The sequence below is a fragment of the Myxocyprinus asiaticus genome, chromosome 26 (genome assembly GCF_019703515.2).
Source record: "Myxocyprinus asiaticus isolate MX2 ecotype Aquarium Trade chromosome 26, UBuf_Myxa_2, whole genome shotgun sequence".
Taxonomy (NCBI): Eukaryota; Metazoa; Chordata; class Actinopteri; order Cypriniformes; family Catostomidae; genus Myxocyprinus; species Myxocyprinus asiaticus.
Genome location: NC_059369.1, coordinates 31,638,182 through 31,653,271, shown reverse-complemented (window position 1 = coordinate 31,653,271; position 15,090 = coordinate 31,638,182). Strand labels below are relative to the sequence as shown.

The 15,090-nt window shown below is 45.1% G+C and overlaps 1 protein-coding gene across 2 annotated transcripts in view; it reads right to left on the bottom strand.

The window, feature by feature from the left end:
- LOC127416640 (1-phosphatidylinositol 4,5-bisphosphate phosphodiesterase eta-1-like) overlaps positions 1 to 15,090 on the bottom strand; it is a 129,323-nt gene that overhangs the window by 21,323 nt on the left and 92,910 nt on the right. For both annotated transcript variants that reach the window (XM_051656081.1, XM_051656082.1), the window contains exons 14-16: positions 12,157 to 12,242; positions 4,614 to 4,711; positions 1,455 to 1,634 (exon numbers count right to left, since the gene is read on the bottom strand). In XM_051656081.1, the coding sequence (XP_051512041.1) occupies positions 1,455 to 1,634; positions 4,614 to 4,711; positions 12,157 to 12,242 (364 nt within the window). The remainder of the gene's footprint in view (positions 1 to 1,454; positions 1,635 to 4,613; positions 4,712 to 12,156; positions 12,243 to 15,090) is intronic.

Sequence of the window (15,090 nt, the reverse complement as noted above, 5' to 3'; positions counted from 1 at the left end):
CATAAAATCCCAAAATAAATTCATAATTTTATTGTTCTTACTTCAGGGAAGAAAGAATGGTATCATTATTATCATAAAAAATGGTTACACATCTAAATCTTCTGGTCAAAAATTACTGCAAATACCAAAGGAAGGTGCCATTTTTGAATACCATAGGAGGGTTAATAATGTTTTAAATGCCACCAATAGAACTTTGAATTTAATTTATATATATTTGATTGTATTTAATAAATTAACTGGTGGAATAACTGCTCTAATTTACCATCAAAATTACACAATACACATACAGCACAAGGCAGTGGGTGTGTTTGCATGCACACCAATACATTGATAACTATCAAAAATTAGCTTATTCAAGAAAATAATAATTCAAGAAAAACATGTGTATATGAAATTTGAAATCATGGGGTTATACTCTGATTTTGAGGTCATAACATAAACAGGCAGTCACACATTGGATAAACCACAAGAACAAAGGAATTTGAGATGGATAGCAATCTGATCACTCATACAAGACGCAACTCGGCACAGTGTAAATGTATCTGGTTGTAAAGCCACATACTGTGTGTAAACTATACTACTCCCAAACGGAAGGTTCCTCTGTCAGTTCCTCTTGGCGAGTGCTTGTGAAAAGTGAAAATTGCACAAGCGGGCTAAGTTGTCAGTTTTCCTGCACAACCAAGACGCAGATGGTATGAGCACCAGGGAACATTTGGCATTGCAGAGGGGATATCTAAAACACACAGCACATGCACATACACACATTCAAAGGGAGGTCAGTGGGTCAGCTGGGTCATAGGAACAATTTCTCAGTCTGCTGAATTTGTCAGGAACAAACAAACCATTATAAATACTGTCAAACAATAACTTCGGCATGTTAAAGAAGAATGATATAAGGGGCTAGTTCACCCAAAAAATGAAAATCCTATCATCATTTACTCACCCTCATTCCAAATCCATATGACTTTTCATATGTCATTAAAAAGAGTTTCACATGATTGCAAAATGTTAGCCTCTGTCACCATTCACTTTCATTGCATGGACAAAAGATGTAATGAAAGGTGACTGAGACTTATTTCCTAGCATATCATTTTGTACCCCACAGAAGAAAAAAGTCATATGGGTTTGGAACATACCCATAAGTATAAAGGTAAGTAAATATTTACAGAATTTTCATTTTTGGGAGAACTCTTCCTTCACAAGCTCCACTGCATCAGAATCCTTTTGGAAATTATAGATCTGAATCTTTACACACCATATTTGTGAATAGAGACCACAGCTTATGATGTTCTGTTTGTGAAACTGGAAATAAGTGGGAGTTTCTTTCTGGATGAATACTGTAATATACTGTAAAGTTGAGCAAGCACGTTGAATGGACATACCTCGGTGAGAAGATTATTTTATGCTTATGTGTATTTGTGTGAGTTCCCATATGTCTGTTCTTCTCTCCTCACCTAGCTGGCAGCCCACATTCCAGTACGTCTGTGGGTTGAAGTTGCTGGAGTCAATCCGGTAGGCGGAGGGATAGATCCGAGAGAGCTGCCTCTGGTTGAAAGTCAGGAAGCGTTCAGCTCGATGGTGAACCAGGTGCTGAGCTCGTGTCTCGCTAAACGACAGGACATTACAGGGTGATCCTGAGAGAGAAAACGTGCAGGAGAGTGAAATAGGGGAACACAGGAAAAGAGAGTTGGAGTGGATGAAATTTGGCTGTATTACAGTAAGATACAGACAAGGGATATGTTGTGTAAAAAAATATATCTTTGCAGTTCAACAGCATATGTTCTGGTTTAGTGGTTGACTTGCTTTCGTATCCAATCCAACCATCCAAATGCCTTCCTTTTAGTTAATTTGTTTTTTTGTGAAGGGAACCACAATTTAAAAAATAATTATCATTCATTCATGTAAACACACAATAATCAAAAGAATGCGGTCAAAAACAGTGTGGCTGTCATGTGTATTTTATTGATTCATGTCTTTTATTTTGAAATGTTTAGTTCCTGTTTCCCTTGTCATGTGATTCATGTTTTCCCTCCATGTTCCTGTGTCATGTTTTCATTGGTTTATTGTTTAATTAGCTTGTTATCAGTTTTGTTTGTTCATTGGTTTATGTTCTCCCATGTCTTGTATTTAAGCCCTCATGTTTGCATTGTCTAGTGGTCAAGATATTGAATGAATGTATGTGTTTGGTATGCTGTTGTCAAGTCATAGTCAAGTCATAGTCAAGTCATAGTCAAGTCATAGTCAAGTCATAGTCAAGTCATAGTCAAGTCATAGTCAAGTCATAGTCAAGTCATAGTCAAGTCATAGTCAAGTCATAGTCAAGTCATAGTCAAGTCAATGTTCTGTTTTGTAATCAGGGTTATTGGTTCTCACTTTGTAAATAAACTGCACTTGGGTTCTCTACACTACGTCTTCTTCATTGCCATTGCCAGCAACGTTACAGAATACTTGACCAGCTATGAACCCAGCAGTTCAGCTCATACGGCTACGTCAGGGGAATCGTCCTCTGGAGGACTATGTGGAGGACTTCTGCGATTTGGCCAGCCAGGTGGATTTTAATGTGGTCGCCCTCAAGGACATTTTTAGGTGGGGTGGAGTGAGCCGATCTTCTCCTTGATGCCTGGCGGTCGCAGTTCCCTCAGCCTGGCTCAATATATCGACCTCGCCCTACAGATCATTGGTTCCACATTCACTGTGGGGGAGGCGGATGCCACGCCAGAGTTCCACGACATGGCCGCCGCCGCGCCAGAGTTCCACGACATGGCCGCCATCGAGCCAGAGTTCCACGTCATGGCCGCTGAGCTAGTGCCATCTTTTGCTCCATGCCACGTCACAGCAATGCCTCAGCCTGCTCCATGCCACATCACAGTCACACCTGAGCAGTTGAACCTGGAGATGGTTCCCACCCTTATACCCACCCTTAGTTCTCCTGAGCAGGCAAGGGGAACTTTCGGCCCTCCGACCCCGCCTGGACCCTCCGAGCCCTGGATTTCGCCTTGGCCTGTCGGTCCCTCGAAATTGCCTCAGCTCAGCGTTCCCTCTGCTCCACTGCAGTCCTTCAGCCTGTCGGCTTTGCCGGGGTCCCTCGTCCCTCCGGCTCCTCCTCGGTCTGTTGGTCACCTGGCTCTGCTTTGGCTCTCCAATCCTCTAGCTGCGCCTCGTCCCTCCGATCTGTCAGCTCCACTGGGGACCTCCTTCCCTATGGCTCCACCTTGGTCCTCAGTCCCACCGGCTCCACCTCAGTCTTCCGATCCCCCAGCTCTGCCTTGCTCCTCCGGGCCTCCAGCACCACCTTGGTCCTCCCTGGCATCGGCTCCACCCTGGCCCTTCAAGTCTTCGGCTACTCTCCGGGCACCAAGTTCCATGGCTCCGCCCCTCGAGCCTCTCACGGCTCTGCCTTCCATGGCTCCGCCCCTCGAGCCTCTCATGGCTCCACCCCCCACGGACTCTGCCCTGGTCCCATGCCCCTCGCCCTTTCTCGCCACGCCCCACGCCTCAAAACACCCCCCCAGCTCCCTACAGAAATTTGAATTTATGTCATGTTTTACATGTTTTGTTTATGTGTTGGGGTGTCGGAAGCCGCCCCTTAATAGGGGGGGGATATGTCATGTGTATTTTGTTGATTCATGTCTTTTATTTTGAAGTGTTTAGTTCCTGTTTCCCTTATCATGTGATTCATGTTTTCCCTACATGTTCATGTGTCATGTTTTCATTGGTTTATTGTTTAATTAGCTTGTTATTAGTTTTGTTTGTTCATTGGTTTATGTTCTCCCATGTCTTGTATTTAAGTCCTCATATTTGCATTGCCTAGTGGTCAAGTATTGAATGAATGTGAATGTATGTGTTTGGTACACTGTTGTCAAGCCATAGTCTAGTCTAGTCCATGTTCATGTTTTGTTTTGTAGTCAAGGTTATTGGTTCTTACTTTGTAAATAAACTGCACTTGGGTTCTCTGCACTACGTCATCATCATTACCAACACACATATTTTCAGAAGTGGTATGATAGTTGTGGGTGAGAAACAAATCAATATTAAAGTACTTTTTTCTTGCATTGAATGGACCAAAAGAGTAGAGAAATTCTTCTAAAAACCTTCATTTGATTTCAGCAGATGAAAGAAAGTCATACACATCTGGGATAGCATAAGGGTGATTAAATGATTAGAGAATTTTCATTTTTGGGTGAACTATTCCTTTAAATTAGCATTCAACTATATTTCCATATTATATATATATATTGGTTGTTTATAGCATATCAAATTATAATCATGATTATAATTAATTAATGATGCAGTATATAATAAATTCAGACAGCACAAAACATAAATTTTTGCTCCATCAGATGCAGTCCCTATAGCATGGAATGCAGGTGTGCTGGTGACACCACTAGGTTGCTAAATTAGCTTAACAAGCAAATTTATCTTGGTTAACCAACTTCACAAGAAAGACCATGCTGGTTGACCAGGTTTATCTGCTAAATTTTGCTTATGCATGAGCTATACAAGCACCAGACCAGCGCTAACTAGCATAAAAACTAGCCTGTGCCAGCATGGAAACTCATGCTGGTGTAACATGGTCTTTAATCAGATGAGGTAAAAAAAATTATGATTCTCACCCTCATCTAAACACTCTTGAGAGGCAACAGAGTTGGTGAAGACCACAAGTTCTGATAGATCTCTACTCAGCTTTATTGTTTTCCTCCTTCGTCCACCTCTAGAGACAGACACACATCAAAACAAAGGGAAAAAACCTTGTGAAACATCTCACCATTAGATGTAATTATGTTACTCCTGCTCAGAAACACACACACATTCACACTAAAAAGATGGAATGAATGGTTAACAAAGAAATAGCTTAGATGAAACTGTAATTTCTATAATGTCTTACAGTGATCATTGTGTAATCATTGATCATTGTGATAGAGTACAGTGCATGATCATTTTGTCATCTGAAACTCTAAGTCCAGGGGATATTAACCAGCTAATATGTGATCTCTTCATTGGCTGTGTTTACATGCATCAGAATCCGGATATTAATCAGAATTTGGTCATATTCACATAATGCAAGTGTCATGTAAACACATTAACCTGACTGCAATAGCCAAATTACAGCAAGCCAATAATTCCAGTTTCTAGCAATCTGAATGCAGCTGGCATCAGCCACTATAACTGAACATTCATTCATATCTCTGCATATCCAACAAAAGGTAATTCTGGGTGATATTAGATACAGACAGTTGTGAAAAGTCTAGCTATAAAAGAAACACATTTTTGGAGCGAGGGGTAAGTAATTTATTTTTATTTATAAAAAAAAATTGGTTGGTGGGTATCCCGTGCATTTCAGCATCGCCCTGGAATTGGAGCTCATTTTCCAATCAGCCATGGAATGAGGACGCTGATCGCGTCACCTACGAACAATCAGCTGGAGGGGATTTAAACGGCGGAGGAAGAGGAAGATGGAGGGTATCAACTCCAAGGCATGACACTAATCCTCTTCTCTCTCTCTCTCTCTCTCTCTCTCTCTCTCTCTCTCTCTCTCTCTCTCTCTCTCAATTCCAGACTCCAGCAACGAGTGAGCGCCGATCACCGCACGCATTCCGTGGAAGCTTCACGAAACACCGGATTCACAAACACAGACACCACGGCACGCTCACCCCACCCTTGCACCGAAGACACCATGCACCATTATGTTCTTTTACTTGTTTTCACAATAAAACACCCCCTTTGTGGGACTGTGCACTTGAGAATAATTGTCTGTGCCTCATTCATCCTGCCACTGTGGTGGAGAATGCTGGCTGAAATGAAGAAAATGAGGTCAGACAATGAAACTTACCCCAATTCTCCATCTGGTTTTTCCACAGGTCCAGCTCTCTCTCTGGAGACAATGGAAGAGCTCATGTGTCAGCTCGCGAACATCTCCCTCCACCAGCAACTAATCACGGAACAACTTTCAGCACGACAAGAGCGGGCAGAACAGGAGCTCATGCAGCTGCGATTGGAAGCCGCTGCTCACGTACCGATCCCTGAACCCTGTGCCCATGCTAGTTAGCTGATCACCAAGCTAACGGAGCATGATGACGTGGAGGCATATCTGCATACGTTTGAGGTGATAGCTGAAAGGGAGGGGTGGGATAGGAACGAGTGGGCGAGAACGCTTGCACCCTTCCTGACTAGGGAAGCGCAGCGCACCTACTACGAACTCAGCCCAGCCTCTGTTGATGATTATAAAGAGCTAAAGAATGAGATCTTGGCATAGATGGGGCTTTCACCGGTATGTGCGGCGCAGCGCTTTCATGAATGGGTGTATGATGCTCAGGTTCCTGCCCACATACAGGCCTTGCAGCTATCCCGTCTAGCCTGTCTATGGCTGTTATCTGGGCAACCAACTCCAGTACAGGTAGCAGAATGAGTGGTGGTGGACAAGTTCCTCCGGTCCCTCCCCCGCATGCAACAGTGGGCTGTAGGAATATGGAACTCCAAGACCCTCGCCGCCCTCGTGGAGGATGTGGAACTGGCGGAGGTGATGCAAGCCCTTGGCGGCGGAAAGAGAGCTGGCACCTATTTCCGGAAAACACACCAGGAATGGTGACCATTGGAGGGCACCTCGCAACCAGTAAGCAGACCAGCGACACTGTCCATTTGGGAGGAACCCATGCCCACTGACCCAAACCCTCCAGAGGCTCGAGCCTGGCTGGCAGGTTGCATCGTTCACCGAGCAGTGCCCCGGGAAGCCCCAGAAAGGGAGGTGAAGGTTGAGGACCGCTGTGTGAAAGCCCTCCTGGATTCCGGGAGCACAGTAAGTCTGGACCAGCCCCAGATAGTTTCACTCCAAACACACAACAAAGCCCCAGTCACCATCACCTGTGTGCATGGCGACATGTGCTACATCCCAACACAGTCAGTGACCATCAAGGCCGAACCAGGAAGCTGGCAAGTGGAGATCGGGATTGTCAAAGATCTGCCGGTGCCCCTACTCTTAGGGCGAGACTGGCCAGGGTTCAAACAGCTGTTGCTCCAAGCTGTCCAACCTGCCAGCTGCTGGGGCAATGCCGCAAGGGACCCCATCCAAGACCATGGAGATGCCAGGTGTTGCTGGCCACTGACAGCAAGCGAGATGGTGAGTTGAGAGTGATCGCTCCTAATGTATATTCTGACCTGTTACAACAGATAACAGAAGGGGGCGCATTCGGCAAGGAACAACGGGAGGACAACTGCCTCAGGAACTGCTGGTCCCAGGTCAGAGTAGTCAACGGCAAGGTACGACTTCCTGCCCCCCATCCCTCTCCTCACTTTATTGTGGAAAATGGTCTGCTTAACTGTGTCGCTCACAGGCGGGGGGAGGAGAAACACCTCTTGGTGGTGCCACGTACGAAGATGGAGACCATTCTCGAGTTGGACCATTCGCATCCCATGGCTGGGCACTTAGGGACTGAGAACACCACCCGACGAATTAGGGACCGGTTCCATTTGCCCTGACTGGATGCAGAAGTGAGGTGCTATTGCCAGAGCTGTGCAGTCTGCCAAAGAACGGCTCCACAATGACCTCCCCCCAGCCCCCTCATACCCATCATCGAGGTGCCCTTCGAGCGCTTCGGGATGGACCTGGTGGGACCACTGCCGAAGTCTGCCCGGGGACATGAACACATCCTGGTCATAGTGGATTATGCGACTCGGTACCCCAAAGCAGTGCCACTGAGGAAAGCCACCTCCAAGAACATCGCTCGAGAGCTGTTCCTGCTATTCAGCCGAGTCGGCATCCCAAAAGAGATCTTCACCTACCAGGGCACTCCGTTTATATCCTGGCTCATGGCCGACGTGTGCAAGCTGCTGCAAGTGAAACAACTCCACACCTCGGTCTACCACCTCCAGAAGGATGGATTAGTGGAGCGTTTCAACCAGACCCTAAAACGGATGCTGAAGCGGGTGGTAACCGAGGATGGGCGTGATTGGGACCTCATGATACCCTATGTGTTGTTTGGCATCAGGGAGGTGCCTCAGGCATCCACGGGATTCACACCCTTCGAGTTACTGTTTGGTCGCCAGCCCTGGGGCCTGCTAGACGTCACCTGGGAGGCTTGGGAGAAACAGCCCTCGCTGCACCGAACAGTAATTGAGCATGTACGTGAGATGAGAGAGAGGATCGAAAAAGTGATGCCCCTGGTGCGTGAACATCTGGCGGAGGCCCAACCGGCCCAGCAGCACATGTATGACCACCCTGCTCATGCTCGTGAATTTCACCCCGGATACCGGGTCCTAGTGCTGATCCCCTGTTCCATGTCTAAGTTCCCGGCCACCTGGCAGGGTCCCTACATCGTGGTGGAATGGACAGGGCCGGTAAAGTATCGCATCCAGCACCGGGACGAAGATGAACAGAGCACATCTACAATATTAACCTCCTCAAATACTGGACCGATCCCAAGAGATGGGTCATTGGGTACGCCCAAACAGAGGCCCCAGTGGTAGATCTGGGAAACCAAATCTCCGTGAATCAAAAGAAGGAATTGGAAGCCCTGGTTGGACAGTTCAGTGACGTGTTTTCAAGTTGCCCCGGGCAGAGCAACATGATCCATCATGAAATTTGCACAAATCCTGGAACCATCATGAGGCAGCATCCCTACCAGGTCCCTGAGGCTTGCTGACAGGCTATAGAGGAGGAAATACAATGGATGCTACAACTTGGGGTCATCGAAGAGTCCAGAAGCCCCTGGTCCAGCACGATCGTGATGGTTCTGAAGGGATATGGCACCCTCCGCTTCTGTAACGACTTCCAGAAGTTGAATGAAGTCTCCAACTTCGACGGATACCCCATGCCCCGAGTAGATGAGCTCATCAAGTGGCTGGGCCGCGTGCGAAATATATCCACCCTGGATCTGACCAAGGGATATTGGCATCCTCATCGTCCAGGGAAAAGACAGTGTTCAGCACACCTAGTGGCCACTGGCAGTATCAGGTGCTACCCTTCGGTCTACATGGGGCACCTTCCAACAGATGATTGACATCCTCCAGAGTCCCCACCAGGCATATGTGGCGGCTTAACAGGACAATGTTGTGATCCACTCGGAGTGGTGGGAGGACCACCTGGACCGTCTACGGAGGGTGCTGACCAAACTGAGAAAAGCTGGACTCACTGGCAATCCAAAGAAGTGCCAGCTAGGAGCATCGGAGGCACGCTACCTGAGCTATCAGATCGGAAGGGGTCTGATCATGCCCCAGGAACAGAAAGTGAAGGCAGTACACTCCTTCGGCCGACCAACCACCAAAACCCAGGTACGTGCATTCCTTGGGTTGGCGGGATATTCCCGATGCTTCATACCTCACTTCTCCACTATAGCCTGTCCCCTAACAGACCTGACCATGAAGGGGCAGCCTGAGAAGTTGCAATGGAGCCACCCTGCAGAGGAAGCCTTCCAGAAGTTGAAGAACGCCCTGGCCTCAGATCCGGTCCTACACGCCCCAGATTTCAGATGCCCCTTCCTCCTACAAACAGACACCTCGGATACGGGTCTGGGGGCCATCTTGTCCCAAGTCCAACAGGGAGAGTAACATCCCATAGTGTACATCAGCCGGAAGCTAACCCAAGCCGAAACCCAGTACGTGGCAGTGGAGAAGGAAGCGTTGGCCATAAAGTGGGCCGTCCTGGAGCTACGATACTATCTACTGGGCCGGAGCTTCACTCTGCTGACTGACCACACCCCGTTGCAATGGATGGCACGAGCGAAGGACTCTAATGACAGGGTGACCTGCTGGTTCCTCACCCTCCAGGACTTCCATTTCAAGGTGCAACATCGAGCTGGGGCAGCCAATGGCAATGCGGACGGCCTGTCCAGTATGTACAAAGGATGGTCAGGTCTGTGTAAAGGTTCACTCCCTCCCCCCCATCCCTTCTGTGTGCTTCCAGGTCCAGAACATCGCTTGGGGGGTGGGGGGGAATGTGGCGGGTATCCCGTGCGTTTCAGCATCGCCCTGGAATTGGAGCTCATTTTCCAATCAGCCATGGAATGCAGACGCTGATCGGCATCACCTGCGAACAATCAGCTGGAGGTGATTTAAACGCCGGAGGAAGAGGTAGACAGAGGGCATCAACTCCAAGGCATGACACTAATCCTCTCTCTCTCTCTCTCTCTCTCTCTCTCTCTCTCTCTCTCTCTCTCTCTCTCTCTCTCTCTCTCTCAATTCCAGACTCCAGCAACGAGTGAGCGCCAATCACCACACGCATTCCGCGGAAGCTTCACGAAACATTGGATTCACGAACACAGACACCCCGGCACGCTCACCCCACCCTTGCACCGAAGAAACCACGCACCATTAAGTTATTTTACTTGTTTTCACAATAAAACACCCCCATTGTGGGACTGTGTACTTGAGAATAACTGTCTGTGCCTTGTTCATCCTGCCACAGTTTGTGTTTGGTTTTTTTTACTAAAATTTTTTGAGCATTAAAAGAAACATCATACAGCCTATAATTTCTCATGACCTAGATTTTTGCAGTTCATTGCACTCTTATATGCTGTTGTCAAGGGCATGAATGAGAATTAATTAGATGATTATTGTGCAATATTACTGCAATTATATGAAGTAAATGGAAAAAGCATATGCAGTTTTCCAGAAAAGAATTGCAGAGAATAAAAATGTATCAAGGAATATTCCATTAGCTCTAGAGCATGTAAACTTATTTTTTATAATAAAGACCAGAATATGGACTTTATTCGAAAAATTGTGTACATGTAAACATGGTCAATGACTTTTCCTTTTAGGGAATCATCTGACACTTTGGACAGGGAGAGATTTGAAATGCAGATATAGTCAATTCACAAATCCCAACAGCATCCTGCTAAATCCCTCAGCGTATCCTCACAGCAGAAGTCTATACTAAGAAATCAAGAGGAAATTAATGATAAGAAAAGCCCCTTGCAGAGTGAGAGTTTCACCACAAATTACTTTCCTCATGGTGTTAATATAGGCTATTAAGCATACAAAAGATGCCATTAACGTAAGACACTAACAATCTCTTCATGACATCTACCACATTAATGGGGAAAATTTACTGAACTGCACTGCTTTTTCATGTGTATTTCAGCACAAACAACTTATTCACTAACCATCTGCAATACAGTTTAACCAGGTGCTAAATATGCGGGAAAAAAGCCTCATTTATGTAAATTACACTCATTATAGATTGTACCTTATTCACAAAACTCGCTATTTGCCTGGTGCAATGAGCATTGTGGTGTAAGCAGAATTTTAATTAAAAAAAAAAAATTTTTTATTAAACACGGCAACAGCAATTCATCAAGGGATGATCGAATGATGGAGAAGAGTTTTATAATTGGACACTGATTTAGGTGCCTAGATCACAAAAGTACTGCAATGCTGAACTGAGGAAGCATAGTTTGCTAGATTCTGGTAGACTGCAGCATCTGCCTTAACCTAGCACTCAGAATTGCATACCTGCAAGATAGAGAACTACGCTGTGCAAACTGCATTCGGCACATATTTTAGGCGTGTCTGCATTACCTGATTTCCACAAGTGAATCGTGCAAATAAACACCGCAATCAGTGGGAGCTATATATTTCATTTTCAACCTACTTCTGTTTTTTGACTTTTCAAACTATGCATCCTGTGATCTTGTGTCAACAAAAGCTTGTCACTGCAGGCTACTGGTCTATCATCAAAGACCAGTTATGTTCAGTCTGATATACAGTATATTCTCTGCCCTCTGTCACTGCACATAAGCATTTCACATGTTCTCTCTCTTTCTCACTCTTTTTCTTTCTTGAACACATGTGCTCTAGTTTTGTCTTTTAGTGCATCATCGTCTCAGTGAAAAGGCCAAGGGCCATGGCCTATTTCTTGCTAAGATAAAGCAGGATAAAATACTGGAGTTTAGACTGCAATGAACAACACTCTAATGGAATCTATCTGCCTAACTATCAGAACTGTTTCAGACAGACAGACAGTCAGATGGATGGATGGATGGATGGATGAATAGATAGATAGATAGATAGATAGATAGATAGATAGATAGATAGATAGATAGCCTGGTTTAGTCTCAGGTGACTGAAGTCTTAGACAGGCAGTCCGGGAGGTAATTTTGTGAAAAAGAGCCTCTTAGGCAGTCCGGGAGGTAATTTTGTGAAAAAGAGCCAATTAGAACACACCTGTTGAACTGTCCTCCTGATGTCTCCTGCTGCCCGTCATCATCTGTTTCAACACTCTGACAATTCAGCCTTGATTTGGAATGCCTCTGTGGAAACATACACAAACATACAGCATGCTAAATAAGTACATAGAGTGCATGTTCACTCCTTTGCGTTTGGATGGGTAGTAATGAATTCCTCCTACACACAACAGAGGAACTTAATAGCAATGGGCTGTTTTACAGAGCATACTTAACATAACTAAAACAAGGATTAATAGTTGCCAGGCGTGACTAGTGTCCAAAATAATGTAACTTTTTAGGGCCATAAGGAGCAGCTACGGTAATTACAGGCTTTACTAAACAAGAAAACCTTTAAGACTCCATAAACACACATACACACACACACACACACACACACACACACACACACACACACAATAATATTAAGAGTGGGAGGAAGTATCACATGTAGTCAAGAGGTGAGCTTTCCTACCTCCTGCAGGAATGATAGAGTAGACGGATACGATCTATGGGAGACAGGAAACTGTAATAGATAGCTGACAATCCTGATTACATTTTAATAAAAAATCGATAATGTTTGGACAGCTCAGTACAATAGCTCACGATCAAACTTATGGGGCAACGTCTGACCACAAGCCTTGTTTATGAGCTTTATTGATTTGCTATTGAGGTGTTGAATTACACACAGACCAGATTCAATATATGTGTTGGGCCTCAGGTACTCAGATAAAGAGACAAAGGCAGGCCTACACACAGTCATAAAGCCTGACTGCAGCCTATACAAACACTCAAAGCCTGATAACAAAAACCGTGCCAGAATCAAACAAAGGGAGTCCAAAACAGACTACAGATCCCATGAAGCCTTGCTCACTTTACACCTATGTGTGAAATTCTGAAGGATCAAACTCTTGACTCCTATTGGATGAAATGCACTACAGAATGCGTCCCTCATCCATGACGTCATCGAGAGTATAAAATCCTCCGAGATCTTTCTGGGCGTTCGACAGTATGTGCCTCGTCTAGATGCAGCCCTGCTACTCCCAGGTGTAGCCTCGTTGAACAAGGAAGTAACGTACGTACCTGAAATTTGGCCATACAATCTCCATCTCGCTGGATGAGTTGAGATTTCTCCATGTTCCACTGAGCACGCTAACGGATCCGAAGGAGAACACAGAGCAATCCACGTCTTCATCCCTTTTGCCTGCAGAAGTGAAGAAAGAAGATTTCTCTTCCCGAGTCGACTTCGCTGTTTTCTCCGCCGACTCACCGAGAATCAGCCACTGTACCGCCCGCCGACAGAGCATGGAAACAGCCTCCCATCATCACCCGAGCTTCAAGGAAACGAGTTGGAGTCAAACGACGGACGAACACACATTCTACCAGTGTCCTCACACGATTCAAGTAAGAGGTTTACGTCTGGGCAGAGATAGATTATTATAGTGTGTTATTCTTGTGTAGCAAGGCTATTGCTCATACAGTTTACGGACCGCCGAGTCCGCTCAATGCTGCTAGTAATACTCAAGGGATTATTGTAATTTACTGTTACCACGAATGAGATTTGCTGTGTTGTAGTCCAACCATGTTGGACTGTTTGTGAATTTTCGCCATCGCGGGTGAGACCGGTACACTGAGTTTATCCATTAAAGAACCAACGACCGCGGTGGACGGATTATGAGCCATTTACCGCGTCTCTGAGTGATAAAACTAATGGTTGCCTTCTCTCCCACGATTGCTAAAACCGACTTCGGTGCCGTCACTGTGTTCTCTCTCTCTCGTACTAACCACACACACACACGACCCCTCACAAACATACGCGCACACACATTTGGTGAGCAGATAACTTGGCGATAGAGTCCAACATTGTCCCTAAGTTATCATACCAGCCGAGACACGCGTTAAACTGGCAGATGGCATTAACCAGTCTCTCCGCCCACATTCGCGGCCACATTTTCTCTATGAGAGCCACGTCCGTCATTTCATGCACTCCACTTCTTACACACACACATACCTTTCTCCCATGTATTACAGGCTTATTTGTTACCAAATCTAATCGTGTTACTGTTTAGTTTGTAGTTGGAAGTCGGAAGTTTATTGACAGCATTGTATTGATTATTAATTGATATTACTGCATTAATAAACTTTGTTATACTTTAAACAGAAGCATTTTGGTATTGTTCTGCATGCACCTGTGTCAAGGGCTGGCAGGGGATGTCAGTGCTTGGATTTAAGCCTTCTTTGTTTTCCTTTGAATGTCGATGTTCTCCGGACGTCGACTTTCCAAAGAGAACAATCATATAGTGAGACTGTTATACTGTCTGGTTATTAATCCCTGATTCCAGGGTGGTGCCCCGGCGATATTAATCCTTATTAATATTCTATTGAATTTGATAATTGATGGTTATCTTTGATGATTGTTGATTTAAAGTATTAAAAAGCTAATGTTGATTCTAATCAATGTCCTATTGATTTTAATAATTAATAATTATCTTAGATAATTATTAATTATTGCTAATAACCAAACCCGCTCCTGAACTAAGTGCCCAACAATAGGAGATGGAGATGAATAATGCGTTTAAAGAGTTATGCAGAGGATGAAATCAGAGATTTTCTCCAGAGCTGAGAGATGTCATTATCTGTGTACACAATCACATGTGACCTGCAGAGGTAAGTGACTATCATATATCAAGTTAACAGGTGTGGTTAATCAATATGACTACCGTTATATAACCTATAGCAACTATATGCTTAAGGTCCTAGGAAATCAAAACTGGAAATCAAAAAATTGAATCTATATGCTAGTGTACTATTAGCTGTTTAAAAAAAAAAAAAAAACAGACAAGCTCTTTGATATGTCACACCAAAGCTTTCTGTTTCAATAGGAAATGCGGCAACACTGGATAGAAAACTGCTCAAGCGATTTCATAAACTTTTT